This window comes from Lampetra fluviatilis, chromosome 13, assembly GCF_964198595.1.
Source record: "Lampetra fluviatilis chromosome 13, kcLamFluv1.1, whole genome shotgun sequence".
NCBI lineage: Eukaryota > Metazoa > Chordata > Hyperoartia > Petromyzontiformes > Petromyzontidae > Lampetra > Lampetra fluviatilis.
In genome coordinates, this window is record NC_136287.1 from 8513338 (window position 1) to 8530963 (window position 17626).

At 42.5% G+C, this 17626-nt stretch overlaps 1 protein-coding gene across 1 annotated transcript in view; it reads right to left on the minus strand.

Annotated features, from left to right (window-relative positions):
• Nucleotides 1-9449, minus strand: part of LOC144935615 (chymotrypsin B-like) — a 35399-nt gene extending 25950 nt beyond the window's left edge. The window contains exons 1-2 of the mRNA XM_078862438.1: nucleotides 9352-9449; nucleotides 3528-3655 (exon numbers count right to left, since the gene is read on the minus strand). Of these exons, the coding sequence (XP_078718564.1) occupies nucleotides 3528-3655; nucleotides 9352-9449 (226 nt within the window). The remainder of the gene's footprint in view (nucleotides 1-3527; nucleotides 3656-9351) is intronic.
• Nucleotides 9450-17626: the final 8177 nt, after the last annotated feature.

Below are 17626 nucleotides of genomic sequence, written 5' to 3' on the forward strand. Positions count from 1 at the left end.
ATTGCTTTGTTTTGCAATGGAACATATGTACAAGTATACAGCTTTTAATATACATCAGAACTCCAATAATATGCACTGATATGGGAGGAGCATATCACGGATCCTGTAATACATGATGCACCCCGCAGGTTTGTGCCACAATCCATGAAAAAATATTCGAGCCAATCGATGCAGTGTGCCACCGGGTAGAGGAGTAATTAGCCATGCGACAACATTAATATGAAAAAGATTCACAGATTACAGGAGAAGTGCGTCACGTGACGAGTGGCTCCATTAATCTGCGATCAATTTGCGGATGAGGTTACATTTCCTAAGACTTGAAATGCAAATCTGGCAGTCTTTTCAAATATGTTTTGCATTTTCTTACACCTGATATCCAATTCGACAAAAAATTCAAAACACCTTTATTACTCAACAGATCAAATTAGGAGAGCTCTGTATGTATGTATGTTGAACTTATTTCTTACCGTACGTAGCCAACCATGCTAATCGGAGGTGGGGGAAAGTATGTGTTTATGCAAAACACAATTTTGCAAAAAAAAATGTATTTCACCTCTATTTATAAATTCAGTTCGACGATTCTACCTGTAGCTATGCTGGCACTTAAAAAAGGGCAAGGAGTGCAAACCCAGCGACATCTGCAATGTGAAGCACTGAAAAAGGGGAATATAGTTCATAATGCAAAGAAGCCAGTAGCCTATTTGCAATGCGAAGTGCTTTCAATTATTTTTATATTAAGTTATGATAATTATAATAAGCCGCCGACGAGGTGTGCCACGGATTGTGAGAGGAATTGGCTGCTCCCAGGAGAGAGCTAAAACTCTCATTCTTTGTATTGATTTCAGGATAAATGGTCCCTTGTATTACGGGAGGAGTCGCACACCATGGGTAATCTGTGAAGTTTCGGACTTTGTGGATTTTTAGAATTCTCTTCCATGTACACAATGCATTTGAAACAATGTTTTCCACCTAAAATATAGTAATGTTCTGCTAAAAGTAGTTTGTAATTGAAACACTTGTTAATAAGCCACTCACAATATACCTATCAAGGTACATTATGTCATTTTACTTTTCAGTTTTAATGTTGCTTATCATCCCGAGTCATTTACATTTTTAACGGTTTACAATGAACTAGAATTTATCCAAATAGTATTTGTATTGTACTTCAATAAAGAATACCATATATATGTCATCAGACGAAGCATTGCATCGGGAGTTTTTCATGGAATATCTCCTGAAATAGTTTTCCAACTGTTTTGGATGTAGTTTCATTACATCAATCTGCATTATGGGTTCCGTAGCGTCCAGGTTGTGTATTCGTGGCGACACGCGTTTAATTTTCACCAATACTTATGGATTGCCTAAATGAAGGCACATGCGGGAAACCAGTCAAGATGTCTCGTCGCTTGTACAGCAGCATGGACCCCTCTTCCTCAAGATACGGGCAATGGTCTTAATGGGATTAGCCCGTAGGACCACTAATGGAACATGGTTGATTGTGTGGCCTGCTGGCCCGTGTTAGTTTCTCTCTTTTATTTACTACTTAATATTTTCTCTATATGCTGGCAAGAACCATTTGTATAGCAACGCTGTTGGTGTGACAATATTCAGGAGAATCCAATACTTTTTGTAAATGGAAGGCCAAGAATATTTTGCAAACCACATGTTGAGAGAGGATTTATCCATATACTAAACAGGATAAGTTATTGGTAAAAATAGAAAACTTAAATAGAAAATTAGAATATTTGTATATTTATTAAAACCAAAATGACAGGTGTTAATATATGTAATATCTTATACACAGAGCCACTTGATTAGCAAATATATATATATATAAAACGTGCAAGTGTCCATCTAGCTCTTTTGTCGCAAAGAGTATGTCGTACAAAAACAACCCGAACACTAAACATTTTCTTGGGGATATACCCGCGAAATATTTGCCTTTTCGAATTCACATTTTGCCCTTGAAATTCCAAGAAATAATGTCCAATACAAACCAATGGGCAGCCAAAAGTGTTCGGAAGATCGACTTTCATTTTATTCGTAGTCGTTCCCCATTGATTATATTAAAATGTTCTACATAAAGCCATGGTTCCTTAACGCGCTTGGCTTTGGCATGGTGACATCACAATATAGGGCTGATTGACTTTATGATGTCATCACGCTTCACGCCATGGGCAAGAGTGGGGTGAAGCTACATCCCGCACAGATGCGCGTGCTCTGCTAGTATGTGATGAGCCCAAGAATACAAATAAACATTTATATTCTGCAAATCATGCATAAGTACACTGCATTGACTTTAAAAAATGTAATTTCACTAAGATGACTTAAAGTGCAATAACTCCAGAATAAAATAAATATGCTATTTTGGACAAATTTCCACAGGATACACTGACATATACGCAGGAGCGTGTCAATGTTTTTGATAATGGGATCTCACCGAGTGTGAATTGGAAGGTAAACAACATGCCACACACACGCGTGGCACCACAGCGACCGGCGTGTGGCCTAGCCGTTGGCAGCACAGTTGTGCAAGGTATTTCCCCCCTCCACATCGATGCGATCGTAGAGCCACTTGCGGTGCACGCGGCACTGGAGGCCACACTTGGAGGAGCTGCACTGGGAGCAGCTGTAAAAGCAGCCTGGACAGTCCTCGTCCAGGCAGTCGCATAGGTCAATCCCCACGGAGATGAGCCGCCCCGCCTCATCGTACACGTGCTGATTCGCTTGCTGACATTGCCTGGCGGTGCCACAACCGATGGATTGAGCTCCAATAAGCAAAATGAGGCAGCGATTCTGAAAACATGTTCACATTCACAAATGCACGAATCCAACATATTTGACGTCATTGCACATTTTCGTACGGAGCATCTGCATACTAAATGTGAAGTTATTCAGCTGGACAGCAAATTGTCATGATTTAGGTGCATGCTCCAATGTAGAAGTTTTTTGTTTAGTTTATAGCATTTCGTTTTTATTGGCTTGTCCCAAATTGTTCTGTCATCCATTTGATTAACTTCCATGTACGGCACATTCGTATATAACTTGCTTAAATATAAATTAATCAAGCCTTAGATATATGATGCATGCATGAGCATATAAACTTATTTATGAATCAATGCATCTTTATAGTGCAGATCATGCATCAGTTATAAGGCAAATAATTTGCAAAACTGTCCGTTTACTGCATTCTTTGGGGAATACTCTAAATAATTATACATTCATGCAGTATTTCTAAATCACGTATTGTACTTTTCAAGTACAATTTCGTGCCCAAGTAAATGATGGCTATGCTATGGTGTGCATTACAAACCATCCTTAAATTAAATGCTGCAACTCAGGTAATTTTGCCTTGGCAGCCAGTCGTGAGCCACAAACCACAAATTACATTGATTGACATTGCCAGACAGGGCAGAACATATTACACACACTGTCCTCTTAGCAATGACACGCTGATCTTGCCCTCCTTGTTCGCTTGACACAATGTGGCCCTTTTGCAAACACGCTGGTGATGTGTGGGGTCCCACCTCTCTGCAGTTTTGACTTTACTCTGCAGCTTCCTCCGTTCCCGCTTGCTGTTCTCAGGGTTGAAGTCCGAGATGTTGGGACCAGGGTTGAGGAAGCGCAGGGTGCGTATGGCCTTGGGTGTCTGCGGCTGTAAGGGAAAGCTTTGTCAGTGTTGTGTACGGCTTCGAAGTGGTCGTACAAAACATTTTGGCAGACGAGTGTGCATCTTCCACGATTACGTTGTCACAATGGGTGGCCATTTACGATACTATTGGGTTACACATTTGTGTTGTTTATATTCTTTGTATTGTCTCAATTGTCCTTGTTCAAATGTGTTGTTGCTCTTCATTGATTGAAGAGGAGAGTAGTTTGCCTTATAACCAAATATCCTGGAATGTACTCTTTGGTTCTTTCGGTAAAGTCACGTAGGTATAAAAAAAAATGTAATCACGACGTTTCGGGCGCACCATAAGCATCCGTCATCAGGTGGGACAACCACAGCAAGAAACAATTGCTAAAAAACCAAAGAGTATGGATCCCTGCAGTCACGAAAACTTCAAATCTAGATTGAACCTGGAATGTTTCAGTTTCACTTATTTGGTATAGCCCTGTGAGCCATTCGGCTCTTGAATCAGGTGCAACCGCAACTAACCAAAAACATGAACAAGAAAACATCTTAAAGTGACTATGTGACTTTGTGAAAACAGAAAATATAAGAAAAGACAGCAAAATATTGCAGAAAAAAAACCGTACACCAACGCTGTGCACAAATCCCAGTGGGATGCAAGTCAAACAACAACCACATAGATTAAGGCCATTAGTACTACAACAAACATGGCCAAACCAAAAAACTTTCCGAAATCACCAAAATAAAGCCATGAAAGCAATGTAACAGTGATCATATCAATGTGCCACATCTTTGAAGGAAAACCAGGGTTGAGCCTGTATATTGCTTTGGTAGATGGCCACTGTGCATCATTAACAGCAGGTTGCTTTTATAGGGTGCAGGGGGGTGCTCTGTGCAACATAACATTGTTGCACTGGACTTGCATGCTCCCTGCCTTCAACTCCACCAGCGTGGTGAAAGAGGGTCAATAAGCCCCATGAGCTGAGACAAAAGGGCTGTTCGCACATCATCATAATACGCACCTCCAACTTTTTCTTAAAAATACAGGGAAGGTTGGGGTTGGGCATCTTATAATCCGGATAATATGGTATGTGTATAGCTTGGGCATGCCATCAGCTGCTGCGATGATGAACACTGCAACCCACGAGGGATTGCGCAATTAATGTAACGATTCTGCAAAGTCCTTGTATGTTGTTACCAACATTGGGTTGTCGACAGGAGGGGTACTGGCTCAATGTATTTACGGGCAACAGCTGTCGGGCTCACTTCGTGTTCGTAAAATATCCCATTAAAAGTGTATCCCAGTTAAATTTCAATTTAAAGCTTTCGTGACTGCAGGGATTCATCTTCTTGGTTTTTTCGGTAAAGTTACGTGACTTTACCGAAAAAACCAAGAAGATGAGTGTATCCCAGTCCCACTACGAAGTGTGATGAATGGGATGAAGTTCACGTTTTGACAAAGGACTTAGTAAGTTATGTTCATATTACATCTATAATATAGTTTTTTGGGTTAGATCGCGTAAATATAAATGTGTCGTTAAACCCGCGACCAGCCGACACAATCAATTAGTGAGGTTTGTCACGTAAAGAGAACGTGCCAATTTGTTACGAGTACAGCACACCGGTTGTGTTGGAGAGCAAATCCACAACATTTACAATCCACAAGTACCACGTTTCGCCAGTAATTTCAACCGGCAGAATTGTGGAGAAATCCTCTCGTTACGTCCCTTAAATAGAGGCGTAGATGTGATGGGGGTCACTTGTGAGCCCTTCACGTGCAAAGTGGCGGGGGGGGGGGGATTAATGCATATGTATAAATTACAATGGTTATCCTTTGCGTCTTATTGCACGTTTGTACTATACAATATAGATCGTGTGATACCAAAGTGAAGGCGTTGCGCAGTGATTAACGCATTTCTGCCTTGAGTTCGAGATTCCCGGCTAAGGCTGAACAGCCTCCACTCCCCCATCCATCAGCCTGCACTGATCAGTGTGAAGTATGAGAAATCAACCAACAACACGTGTTACGGTGGAGGACTGAATCCGGCAGTCGACTGGCACAGGGCTGCAAGTTAATCACGGCAGTAGCCAGGGAAATCTTGACTTCTAAAACACAAATTTGTCGTTAAACCCGCCACCACCTAACACAGCACATTAATAAGGTTTGGCACGCAAACAAAACATGACAATTTGTCACACTGGCTTCGTTACGTTGGGTTGGCCGTGTCGGGTGGTGGTGGGTTTCACGACTCATGTCACGCGCGTGACGTCACTCCACATGAGGCCCATCCCCCCGTGTGACGTCACTCCACATGAGGCCGACCCCCCCGTGTGACGTCACTCCACATGAGGCCCACCCCCCGTGTGACGTCACTCCACATGAGGCCCACCCCCCAGTGTGACGTCACTCCACATGAGGCCCGACGCGTGACGTCACTCCACATGAGCCCCCCCCCATAATTAATATTCATGAGTGGGTGGATTTTTACACGAACGCAGAAGGTCGAGACGAATTAAATAATTTATTACGCAAAGTCGCTTCAAATGTGGCGTCTTTTTACAGAAAGTGAAAAATAAGTATAACCCGTAAAAACAAAGTTTTTCACTATAAATCCTTTATATGCGTGGCAGCGAACTTAATATAAAGGATTTAAAAATATATTCGCCTGTGGAAGACGCAGGGATCGATCCCGCGACCTTTGGCATGGGAAGCGAGGGCGCTACCAACTGCGCTACTCCGCCACAGCTTGTGGAGGGGTTACGCTCTGGGCTCTTACACTGACGTTCAGCCAAAACCATGAATGAGTTCTATTTGAATATATGTAAAATATTTTTTTTTGCCTAAAAAGTGTAAAATTTGGGGAATTTTTTTTCACGAACATTAATTGTCTCGCACAACGAGTCTGTGTGGAAAATGTCAGCTCGATTGGATCACGGGAAGTGGGTTAAAAAACGACCAAAAGATTTGCACGGTCGTAAGCAAGCAAGCACGCAAGCAAGCACGCAAGCAAGCAAGCACGCAAGCAAGCAAGCACGCAAGCAAGCAAGCACGCAAGCAAGCAAGCACGCAAGCAAGCGAACTTAATATAAAGGATTTAAATAAATCTACGCAGCAGCGCGACATCCGTGGGTGACGTCACTGTAAAAGAGCCCCCCCCCTCTTCATTAATATTCATGCCCGCGTGGAAATTCACACCAACGCACTCCACATGCCGCACCCCTCCCCTCATGAATAATCATGAGCGGATGACGTCACTTCATATGCTGCACCCCTCCCCAATCACCATTAGCGGGTGACGTCACTCCACATGGGACAACCCCCCTCATTCATAATCATGAGCTGAAAATTTGTTCTATTGAATATTTCAGATTTACGTCTTTATTTATATTTACGCGATCTAACCCCCCCCCCCCCCAAAAAAAAAACCTCTCCAGTATTATGGAAAATATTGGTAGCGAAAGCCTACGTGTTAAACATGCAAAGCGCATGTGTATAATGGGGAAATGTGTGTGTATAATTTTACAGCACGTGTATTATGGAAAGAAAACACGCATTTAATGGAAAAGCACGTGAACATAACGGGCAAGAGCAGACGGTACAAACAACACGTTGCTACAAAGCACACAACAACACGCAACTCAAGAGCGCCAGCACGCTTGGTAGACACAGCTCAGAAGTAACGTTGCCAGAACGTTGCGTATCCCGCGGTGCAAGTTTCCACACAAGCACCGTGTATATACACTTTAGCGCACAGCAATACGCACGAAGCTATCAGCACTGCATACAAAAGGTGCCCGAAATCTACATTGACAGTCAGTACCAGTGACCGTGTGGTGAGGTAAATGGCTGGGGAGGCACTGGCATGCGTCAGATTCTAGATTTGAAGCTTTCGTGACTGCAAGGATTCATATTCTTAGGTTTTTTCGGTAAAGTCACGTAGGTAAAAAATTAAACTTAATAAAAGTAAAATAAAAATCACGACGTTTCGGAGGCAACACAAGCTTCCGTCTTCAGGTGGAACCGTCCCAGCACGATAGCTGTATCAAGTGACAGCTGTATCAAGTGACAGCTGTATCAAGTGACAGCTGTATCAAGTGACAGCTGTATCAAGTGACAGCTGTATCAAGTGATACAGCTGTCACTTGATACAGCTATCGTGCTGTGACGGTTCCACCTGAAGACGGAAGCTTGTGTTGCCTCCGAAACGTCGTGATTTTTATTTTATCTTTATTTTACTTTTATAAATTTTAATTCTTTACCTACGTGACTTTACCGAAAAAACCTAAGAATATGATAGCGTCAGATTCACACACCGAAGGGGGCGTGGACTCACTGAGGGGGACGTGTCTAACACGCCCACCTCAGTGAGGCAGATGTGATAGCTGCCTCCCCTGGTGCTTTTTCATTGCAGTTTCATGACGAGACCAGCGAGCCAAAATATCTTCATACACATACGTGAAATAAGTTACCTGCAGTATGGAAGGCGAGGACATGAAATGAAGGGGTCTACAAACATTACATTGGTGACATACTGAGATAGTAACAGGCACACGCTTATTGCCCGCGCTCCATCCAGTTACTGAGGGGTTGCGCAATCAGAGGGGAGGCTGAGCTCGTCGCTGCCTCACCTCTCGTCTCTTGGAATCGTACAGAAATGACATTTATAACACAGATCAGTGGGAAGAAAAAAAAATCTTAATATTTATTTTATTCCTTTTTTTAGTCGCAGCTCTTTTTATTGGAGTATGCCAGGTGAGGCTCTGCCTCCCCTGCCTCCCCTGACCCGCACGTCCCTTGGTCAGTACGCGCCGCTGTACGCGTGTACCCATGGAATGTGGGAACACGTTCCGTATAGTAGAACTTCTCTCGCACCGTACGTTGGCTGCCGCTCTTTAAAACGCAACGACCCCGTGATGCTGTGCACTTGATTCAACGAAACAATCACTCGAATAAGAACGGGGGAAGAAGAGAAGTTTGCAACCGTCAAGGAACGGAATCGCGTTACCCCGAGCACGTCAACCGCGGAGATGGAGCCGTTAAAATCGAGTTGGTTGTGCGAGGTGCTGGGGGTCGTGGAACACAAACAACAAGTGGGTGCGTAATCTAGCAGTGGATTGACCCTGACCTACGCGATTAGACGGAGTGAGCCGTGCACACCCACCGAAGCGACACACGTGGGGAGGCCTCGGATCCACCCTCGTGGCCACATTAACACACGCGAAATGTTCACGTTTTACACTGCCCACGAGTTACCCAACCCCCCCCCCCCCGGGTGTTCTTTATCACTGTGGTAACGTCCCTCTCTTTTTAATTAAAATAAAACCGAGACGCAACTCGAAAGTAACTTCCTGATGAGAGAAACAAAAATAAACACGAGAGTCGCTTCCAGATTGTTGGGGGGGGGTCTCTTTACTGTTAACCGCAACTTGCAGCAGCGTATCGTCTCACACACCGTACCACTGCAGTATTTAGTATCGTCTTGATATGAACACACTACTAGGCTCCCACACACACTCTCTACTCCGGCTGCGCCAACAGTTCCCGTCGTATAATACAAAAACTATTGCCAAGGCCTCCGTCCTGGCATCCGCATTCGAGTTTTTTGTTCAGCTTATCAGCAGCCCACGTTAAAGATGTCCACGTCTGGGCAAGGTGTCGATACTACAACAACACAGGGGGAGGAAGGAGGGTGGTGGCCCACAGGAGCAAGAGAGACCTGCGTGGTGGCCGAATTCCCTCCCTCGGCGGTGCGAAGATTCTGATCCATATCCGCGCAGCAGCAAGATGACAGCAAGCGAACAGCAGAATTGACATTGGGTGGGCGGGTAGAATGGGCGGAACAGGGCTGTGTTGGACCACACGTACACCCCCTCGGTTACTGTACACGTACTGAGCCCATGAAGTTCTCATGTTCGTCGTTTCTGATTTGACTTGGGTGGCACTTGCATGTCAAGGTGAACACGAGCCTGCAGGAAAAGCACCGTACACCAACGCTGTGTGCAAAAATCCCAGTGGGATGCAAGTCAAACAACAACAACAACCACAAGACAACTTAGATTAAGTCCATCAGTCTAACTCAGTACTACAACAAACATGGCCAAACCAAAACACGTTTTCGAAATCACCAAAATAAAGCCATAAAAGCAATGTAACAGTGATGCGTTTCTGAGCTGGTGCAGGGGTGGGCCCCCTCCCATGGGCACCCTCCCACCGCCCCCTCCCAGCCACCACCATCAACACCAAATGTCGTTTTGGCCGATTCAAGTTCACCTTTGTGCTATCGTGGCCACCCACACAGCAACTCTACTGCCCCCTTCTGAGAGGACCTGTTGTCACCATATAACACCAGATGTCTATAATGCAACACACATGCACTGTATAATGTAACACTCCTGCTCTATATAATGTAACACACCTGAACTCTATAATGTAACACACCTGCTCTATATAATGTAACACACCTGCTCTATATAATGTAACACACCTTGCTCTGTATAATGTAACACACCTTGCTCTGTATAATGTAACACACCTGCTCTATATAATGTAACACACCTGCTTTGTATAATGTAACACACCTGCTCTATATAATGTAACACACCTTGCTCTATATAATGTAACACACCTGCTCTATATAATGTAACACACCTGAACTCTATAATGTAACACACCTGCTCTATATAATGTAACACACCTTGCTCTGTATAATGTAACACACCTTGCTCTGTATAATGTAACACACCTGCTCTATATAATGTAACACACCTGCTCTATATAATGTAACACACCTTGCTGTGTATAATGTAACACACCTTGCTCTGTATAATGTAACACACCTGCTCTATATAATGTAACACACCTGCTTTGTATAATGTAACACACCTGCTCTATATAATGTAACACACCTTGCTCTATATAATGTAACACACCTGCTCTATATAATGTAACACACCTGAACTCTATAATGTAACACACCTGCTCTATATAATGTAACACACCTGCTCTATATAATGTAACACACCTTGCTCTGTATAATGTAACACACCTGCTCTATATAATGTAACACACCTGAACTCTATAATGTAACACATCTGCTCTATATAATGTAACACACCTGCTCTATATAATGTAACACACCTTGCTCTGTATAATGTAACACACCTTGCTCTGTATAATGTAACACACCTGCTCTATATAATGTAACACACCTGCTTTGTATAATGTAACACACCTGCTCTATATAATGTAACACCCCTTGCTCTATATAACGTAACACACCTGCTCTGTATAATGTAACACACCTGCACTCTCTAATGTAACACACCTTGCACTCTATAATGTAACGCAACCCTTATACAGTCGTCATTCCACCGTACACACGCGTAGAGAACATTCAAAGGTCCACACACAGGTTAATCAGGTTCATGAACCTACCTGGCGTCTTCTGGACATCTCACAGCCCAGTGTAGGTTTGAAGTTTCACAAATCTATGTGCGATCCACGGACCCCCATTGCCTCCAAAATGCTGGATTATGGATGTGCACGTACAATAATTATTTGTAAGTTAGTCTAGGTGTACATATAAATTTACCCTGCAGTTACAAGAAATGTACAATTATGCATGCTTACAACGTGTGTGTATATATCTGTGGGTCTTGTGCAATGTTTCATGATCTCTGTTATGATGTGCGCACTCACATATTGAATGTAATATTGAATAGAGTCTGCACTTCTCGATGCATACTTATTTTTTTATGCAATACGATATGAGCATATTTTTACCGGTGTGTATGTGTATTTTTTTTGCTGACAATGCCCACGATGAATAGAGGTTGCTGAATGCGTTAAGCCGCTTTTTTAAAATATATATACTCATAGAGAAGCCATTGCTCTGCAATGCAAAATAAAAGACGGCTGTCATTTTTAGACTCTTCTCACAATCCTATACTCGGAGCACTAAAAGTAATCTGGTTTTTACTTAATAAAACGCCACGATAATATGGATTGCGAGGTTTAAAAAAAAATCGATTTAAAGAATATTCCGGTGAAAGAATGACATACGTTGAAAAGTTGGAGAAACTGTAAATGAACCGTGCCAGTATTCTGTATTCATAACTCCCACCTCGTCGGTGTCGCTATCTTGTTGATACGTCTTCCAAACAACTTCCGCAATTTTTTTTATTAAATTCAACGTTTATTTGTTACACGGAAAATCCCGTTTCGCCAGTTACCTAGAGAGTTGTTTCGGTGGCAGCAGCCCGCAGCCACTAACAAAGTTATTGTTAGGGTGTCGAGGAGGCCTGCCAGTAGCCAGCAATGAAACTTTAGACGTAGAATATATACATACATTTTTGTAGTTATATTATATAGAAAAACGAAAGCTACGTGGAACAAAGTTCTTCATTAATGCATCGTGTGTATTTCCCTGCATTTAGCGTGTGATTTTCCTTTACTGTATATTGCTCTGAGTATACACACATGTGTAAGGACAGTAAGGGGTCTAGTGGAAGTAAATAGTAATTGAAGCGGACAGGGACAGGCAGGGTAATGTAAGGAGTCTAGTGGTTCTAGATTTGAAGCTTTCGTGACTGCAAGTATTCATATTCTTAGGTTTTTTCGGTAAAGTCACGTAGGTAAAAAATTCAAATTAATAAAAGTAAAATTAAAATTAAAATCACGACGTTTCGGAGGCAACACAAGCTTCCGTCACAGCACGCTTGCTGTATCAAGTAAATTACTTGATACAGCAAGTGTGCTGTGACGGTTCCACCTGAAGACGGAAGCTTGTGTTGCCTCCGAAACGTCGTGATTTTTATTTTTATTATACTTTTATTAATTTTAATTTTTTTACCAACGTGACTTTACCGAAAAAAAACTAAGAATATAGTCTAGTGGTCATAAATAATAATAGAAGCGACAGGGACAAGCAGGATCAAATGAGGTGAGAGAGAGAGTTCGGGGAAAAAGGGCGTGGCTGAGTCGAGGGGCGTGGCTGAGCCGGAGATAAAAGCAAGCGGGGAGCGGGGCTCAGGGCTGTTGTGAGGATTCGAAGTTGGATCGTCGTCGCTGTCGTCTTCTTGGAGTGGATCGTCCTCACCGCCTGCGAGTTGGTCGCTTTATCGTCTTGGAAGACTAGGGGGAGATCATATATTGTCGCCGTAGCTGCTCCTCCATCGGCTCCTATATAGTCAGCCAGCTGTATAGGTGAACGTCGTGTTGCAGCTACATAAAGTCACCCACTGTACATTGTCAACTCGCGTCTACCCGTTAACATGCCATCGAGTCGGGCGGACCGTAATAGACAATAAATATGTATACATACTTGAACAAGACAGTGTCTCTGAGTGCTACATTACATATGTTTATGTATAATATGTCATTCTCAATGCATTACTTGACAGAAAATCCAGTGGATGTTTATTCATGTAATAGGAATTTAACTGTCTGCTGCTTGGCAATAACTTTAGAGCTCCTGGAATAAAAGCATTACTTGCAACATTGTAGGGTGGCACTAGCCTTCATTGATTCATATTTAGATCTTCTTGGTTCTTTCGGTAAAGTCACGTAGAAGGGAAGTAATAAAATAATAAAAATAAAACATAATAAAACAATTCTCACGACGTTTCGGCCACAACGCAAGCAGCCGTCCTCAGGCGAAGAATGAGAACATTATCAAGCTAGGAGCTTATATAGGTGTAGCGAGGAGGAGCGCCTTAACAAAGGAATGTGCATATGAAGAGGAATTTAGCATACCAATGGGCAATGCATAGGAGGTGGGCGGAGGGGTTTCAAAGTCCCATTATGCCCATGCATTATGCAGGATCAACAGCACCACGGGGGGGCGCAAGGAACAGCGTTAATAAAGGAAAGGAATGTTAGTGATATGTAGCTGCATTTGCCAAACAACCACGTAGAAAACCAAAGTGAAAACTACATAAAAAACTAAAATATAAACTGATACTTACTATACTCTACAATAAGCTGAGTTACTAACATCAAATAATAAATTACAATTCTACGTCGTAAGAAGTATATAATATACTTCCATCTAAACTTTATTCTCTTAGCATATACAGTACTATATACTGCCATAGATAAACCCAACATTAAATTATATACTGTATTGCTGTAAACCACCCTATACTTTATACATTTTAATATAACACTATGTATTATTCAACTCACCCTAATGTGTATCGAAATGGTTTATTACGTCCTTCCAATGATTGCTAAGCCTGAATCCATCTTCTCGGTTAAAATTGTCTCTGTGTTTGTATATGTGGATCGCCTCATGAACGAATCTCTCATGATAGCCAGATGGCTTGCAGAGAACCTCCGTCTTGGAGAAGTCAATGTCATGTGAGCCCACTGAGTTGTAACAGTGGTCTGCCACGGCTGAGGTGTTTGTCCTACCGTGTTTTAGATCAGCTTTATGTTCACGAATGCGGTCTGAGACGTGTCGTTTGGTTTCCCCAATGTAACTGCTACCACAGAGGCAACTTAGTTTGTAGACGCCAGGGTACTGTATGTCTGGAATCACATCTTTTACAGACGGTACCAGATCACGGATTTTATGTACTGTGTTGAATCGGACCTGGATCATGACATTGACTTCTCCAAGACGGAGGTTCTCTGCAAGCCATCTGGCTATCATGAGAGATTCGTTCATGAGGCGATCCACATATACAAACACAGAGACAATTTTAACCGAGAAGATGGATTCAGGCTTAGCAATCATTGGAAGGACGTAATAAACCATTTCGATACACATTAGGGTGAGTTGAATAATACATAGTGTTATATTAAAATGTATAAAGTATAGGGTGGTTTACAGCAATACAGTATATAATTTAATGTTGGGTTTATCTATGGCAGTATATAGTACTGTATATGCTAAGAGAATAAAGTTTAGATGGAAGTATATTATATACTTCTTACGACGTAGAATTGTAATTTATTATTTGTTGTTAGTAACTCAGCTTATTGTAGAGTATAGTAAGTATCAGTTTATATTTTAGTTTTTTATGTAGTTTTCACTTTGGTTTTCTACGTGGTTGTTTGGCAAATGCAGCTACATATCACTAACATTCCTTTCCTTTATTAACGCTGTTCCTTGCGCCCCCCCGTGGTGCTGTTGATCCTGCATAATGCATGGGCATAATGGGACTTTGAAACCCCTCCGCCCACCTCCTATGCATTGCCCATTGGTATGCTAAATTCCTCTTCATATGCACATTCCTTTGTTAAGGCGCTCCTCCTCGCTACACCTATATAAGCTCCTAGCTTGATAATGTTCTCATTCTTCGCCTGAGGACGGCTGCTTGCGTTGTGGCCGAAACGTCGTGAGAATTGTTTTATTATGTTTTATTTTTATTATTTTATTACTTCCCTTCTACGTGACTTTACCGAAAGAACCAAGAAGATGAATCCCTGCAGTCACGAAAGCTTTAAATCGAAATTTAACCGCCTCTACGGGGAGGGTTTCCACATAACTTTGAGATCCTTCAACAAGCTCCGGGATAAGAAGGCTCAGCTAATCGAGTCTCTCACCTTTCTGAAGAGATGCCGCGACTCTAAGGTAATACCAAACGCATTTACACTAACATCTGCTGCTGTAACTTCTTCTAATGCGAAACGAATTCTGTCTAGAACTAGCTTAGCTCTTATCTCAGAGAAAATCAGACTTACGCGCACCGAACTAGATCAGTTAGACAAGACACTCTACAAATCACACTTATCTTTGAGTGCAACAATGTCCACATCGGATTGGGAACACGTGGAAAAAATGACTGCCTCTTCAGCTGCCGCTATGTCGACTAAATGTAAGGACAACTTGATTTCCAAATTCAACCGCCTCTCAAACAAGAAACCGGACCCACACATTGAAAAGCTAGATGTTAACAAAGTCGTAATTAATCGCAGTAACAGTCCTATTTCTGAAGGTTTGAAATCCGTTTTAGCTAAAGGACTAAACTTTGCAGTCACACCTAGACACATACCAGTTAATGATATAATTGCTCGAGTAGATGTAGCTCTCAAGGGCTTGAGTCACATCGCTGCAGACGTAGCAAGATCTGAAATCTCTGTAACCCTCAAAAACGCTAAGATGCCAGCTAGCAACATCAGCAAAGATGAGCGTTTTGAATTAGCTCAATTAAAAAAGAGGGATGACATTGTCATCCTCTCAGCCGACAAAGGCAATGCCACTGTCATCATGGACAAAATAGAATACAACAACAAAATTCAAGAACTACTCAACGATGGCAGCTATACAAAAATAAAAAGAGACCCCACCAACAGCCTCGTCTCCAAAACCAACAACATCATTTCTGCTTCAACCGCATTAATTGATCAGACCAAACAGTTCTCGTTGAAACCTTCTGCAGCCAGGCCACCAAGATTGTACGGCTTGCCAAAGATACATAAAGAAGATACACCTCTTCGTCCCATTGTCTCTACTATCAACTCCCCCACTTACAAACTGGCTCGTTTTTTGTCCGAAATCCTACGGCCTTTCACTGGAAAAACCACCTCTGCAGTACTAAACTCTACTGACCTGGTATCGACAATCAAGGGGATTGCCCTGTCCCCAGACGACCTGCTTGTCAGTTTTGATGTGGTTTCCTTGTTCACCAAGGTGCCTGTGCCTGACACCATCGCAATCATTGAAGACTTGGTTCATCAAGGACTAAATGCTGGGGTACCCCCCCTGGTGAGACACTGCTTAACCAATACATACTTCACCTGGAATGGAACCTTCTACAAGCAAATTGAGGGCACCCCAATGGGCTCCCCCCTATCTCCGGTTGTAGCCAACATCTTCATGGAGAAATTTGAGACGGACGCCATCCAGACTGCCACTCTACGCCCGACCTTATGGAAGAGATACGTAGACGACACTTTTGTCATCTGGCCACATGGCCGGCCTGCTCTAGACCAATTTCTCGACCACATCAATTCCATACACCCAGCCATCAGATTCACCATGGAAGTCGAAAATGATGGCAAGCTACCCTTTTTGGATGTCCTAATCAAAAGGAGACCTGATGGTTCAATGAGCCACTCTGTCTACAGGAAAGCCACCCACACGGATGCTTATCTAAAACCGGATTCCCACCACCATCCATCCCAGAAGAATTCCCTCATCAAGACTCTATATCATAGAGCCCAATGCATCTCCGACCATGAACACATTTCCAGTGAACTCAAACACGTACGCCACGCTCTTAAAGCTAATGGTTACTCCGACTACACAATCCGCAAAGCCATCACTCCAACCATCAAGAAAGATCCTGTTGAGGAGCCTTTCAAGACCATCACCTTACCCTACATTGCTGGGGTCACAAAAAAGATCTCCAAAATCCTGATTAAACACAAGATCCAGGTCCGATTCAACACAGTACATAAAATCCGTGATCTGGTACCGTCTGTAAAAGATGTGATTCCAGACATACAGTACCCTGGCGTCTACAAACTAAGTTGCCTCTGTGGTAGCAGTTACATTGGGGAAACCAAACGACACGTCTCAGACCGCATTCGTGAACATAAAGCTGATCTAAAACACGGTAGGACAAACACCTCAGCCGTGGCAGACCACTGTTACAACTCAGTGGGCTCACATGACATTGACTTCTCCAAGACGGAGGTTCTCTGCAAGCCATCTGGCTATCATGAGAGATTCGTTCATGAGGCGATCCACATATACAAACACAGAGACAATTTTAACCGAGAAGATGGATTCAGGCTTAGCAATCATTGGAAGGACGTAATAAACCATTTCGATACACATTAGGGTGAGTTGAATAATACATAGTGTTATATTAAAATGTATAAAGTATAGGGTGGTTTACAGCAATACAGTATATAATTTAATGTTGGGTTTATCTATGGCAGTATATAGTACTGTATATGCTAAGAGAATAAAGTTTAGATGGAAGTATATTATATACTTCTTACGACGTAGAATTGTAATTTATTATTTGTTGTTAGTA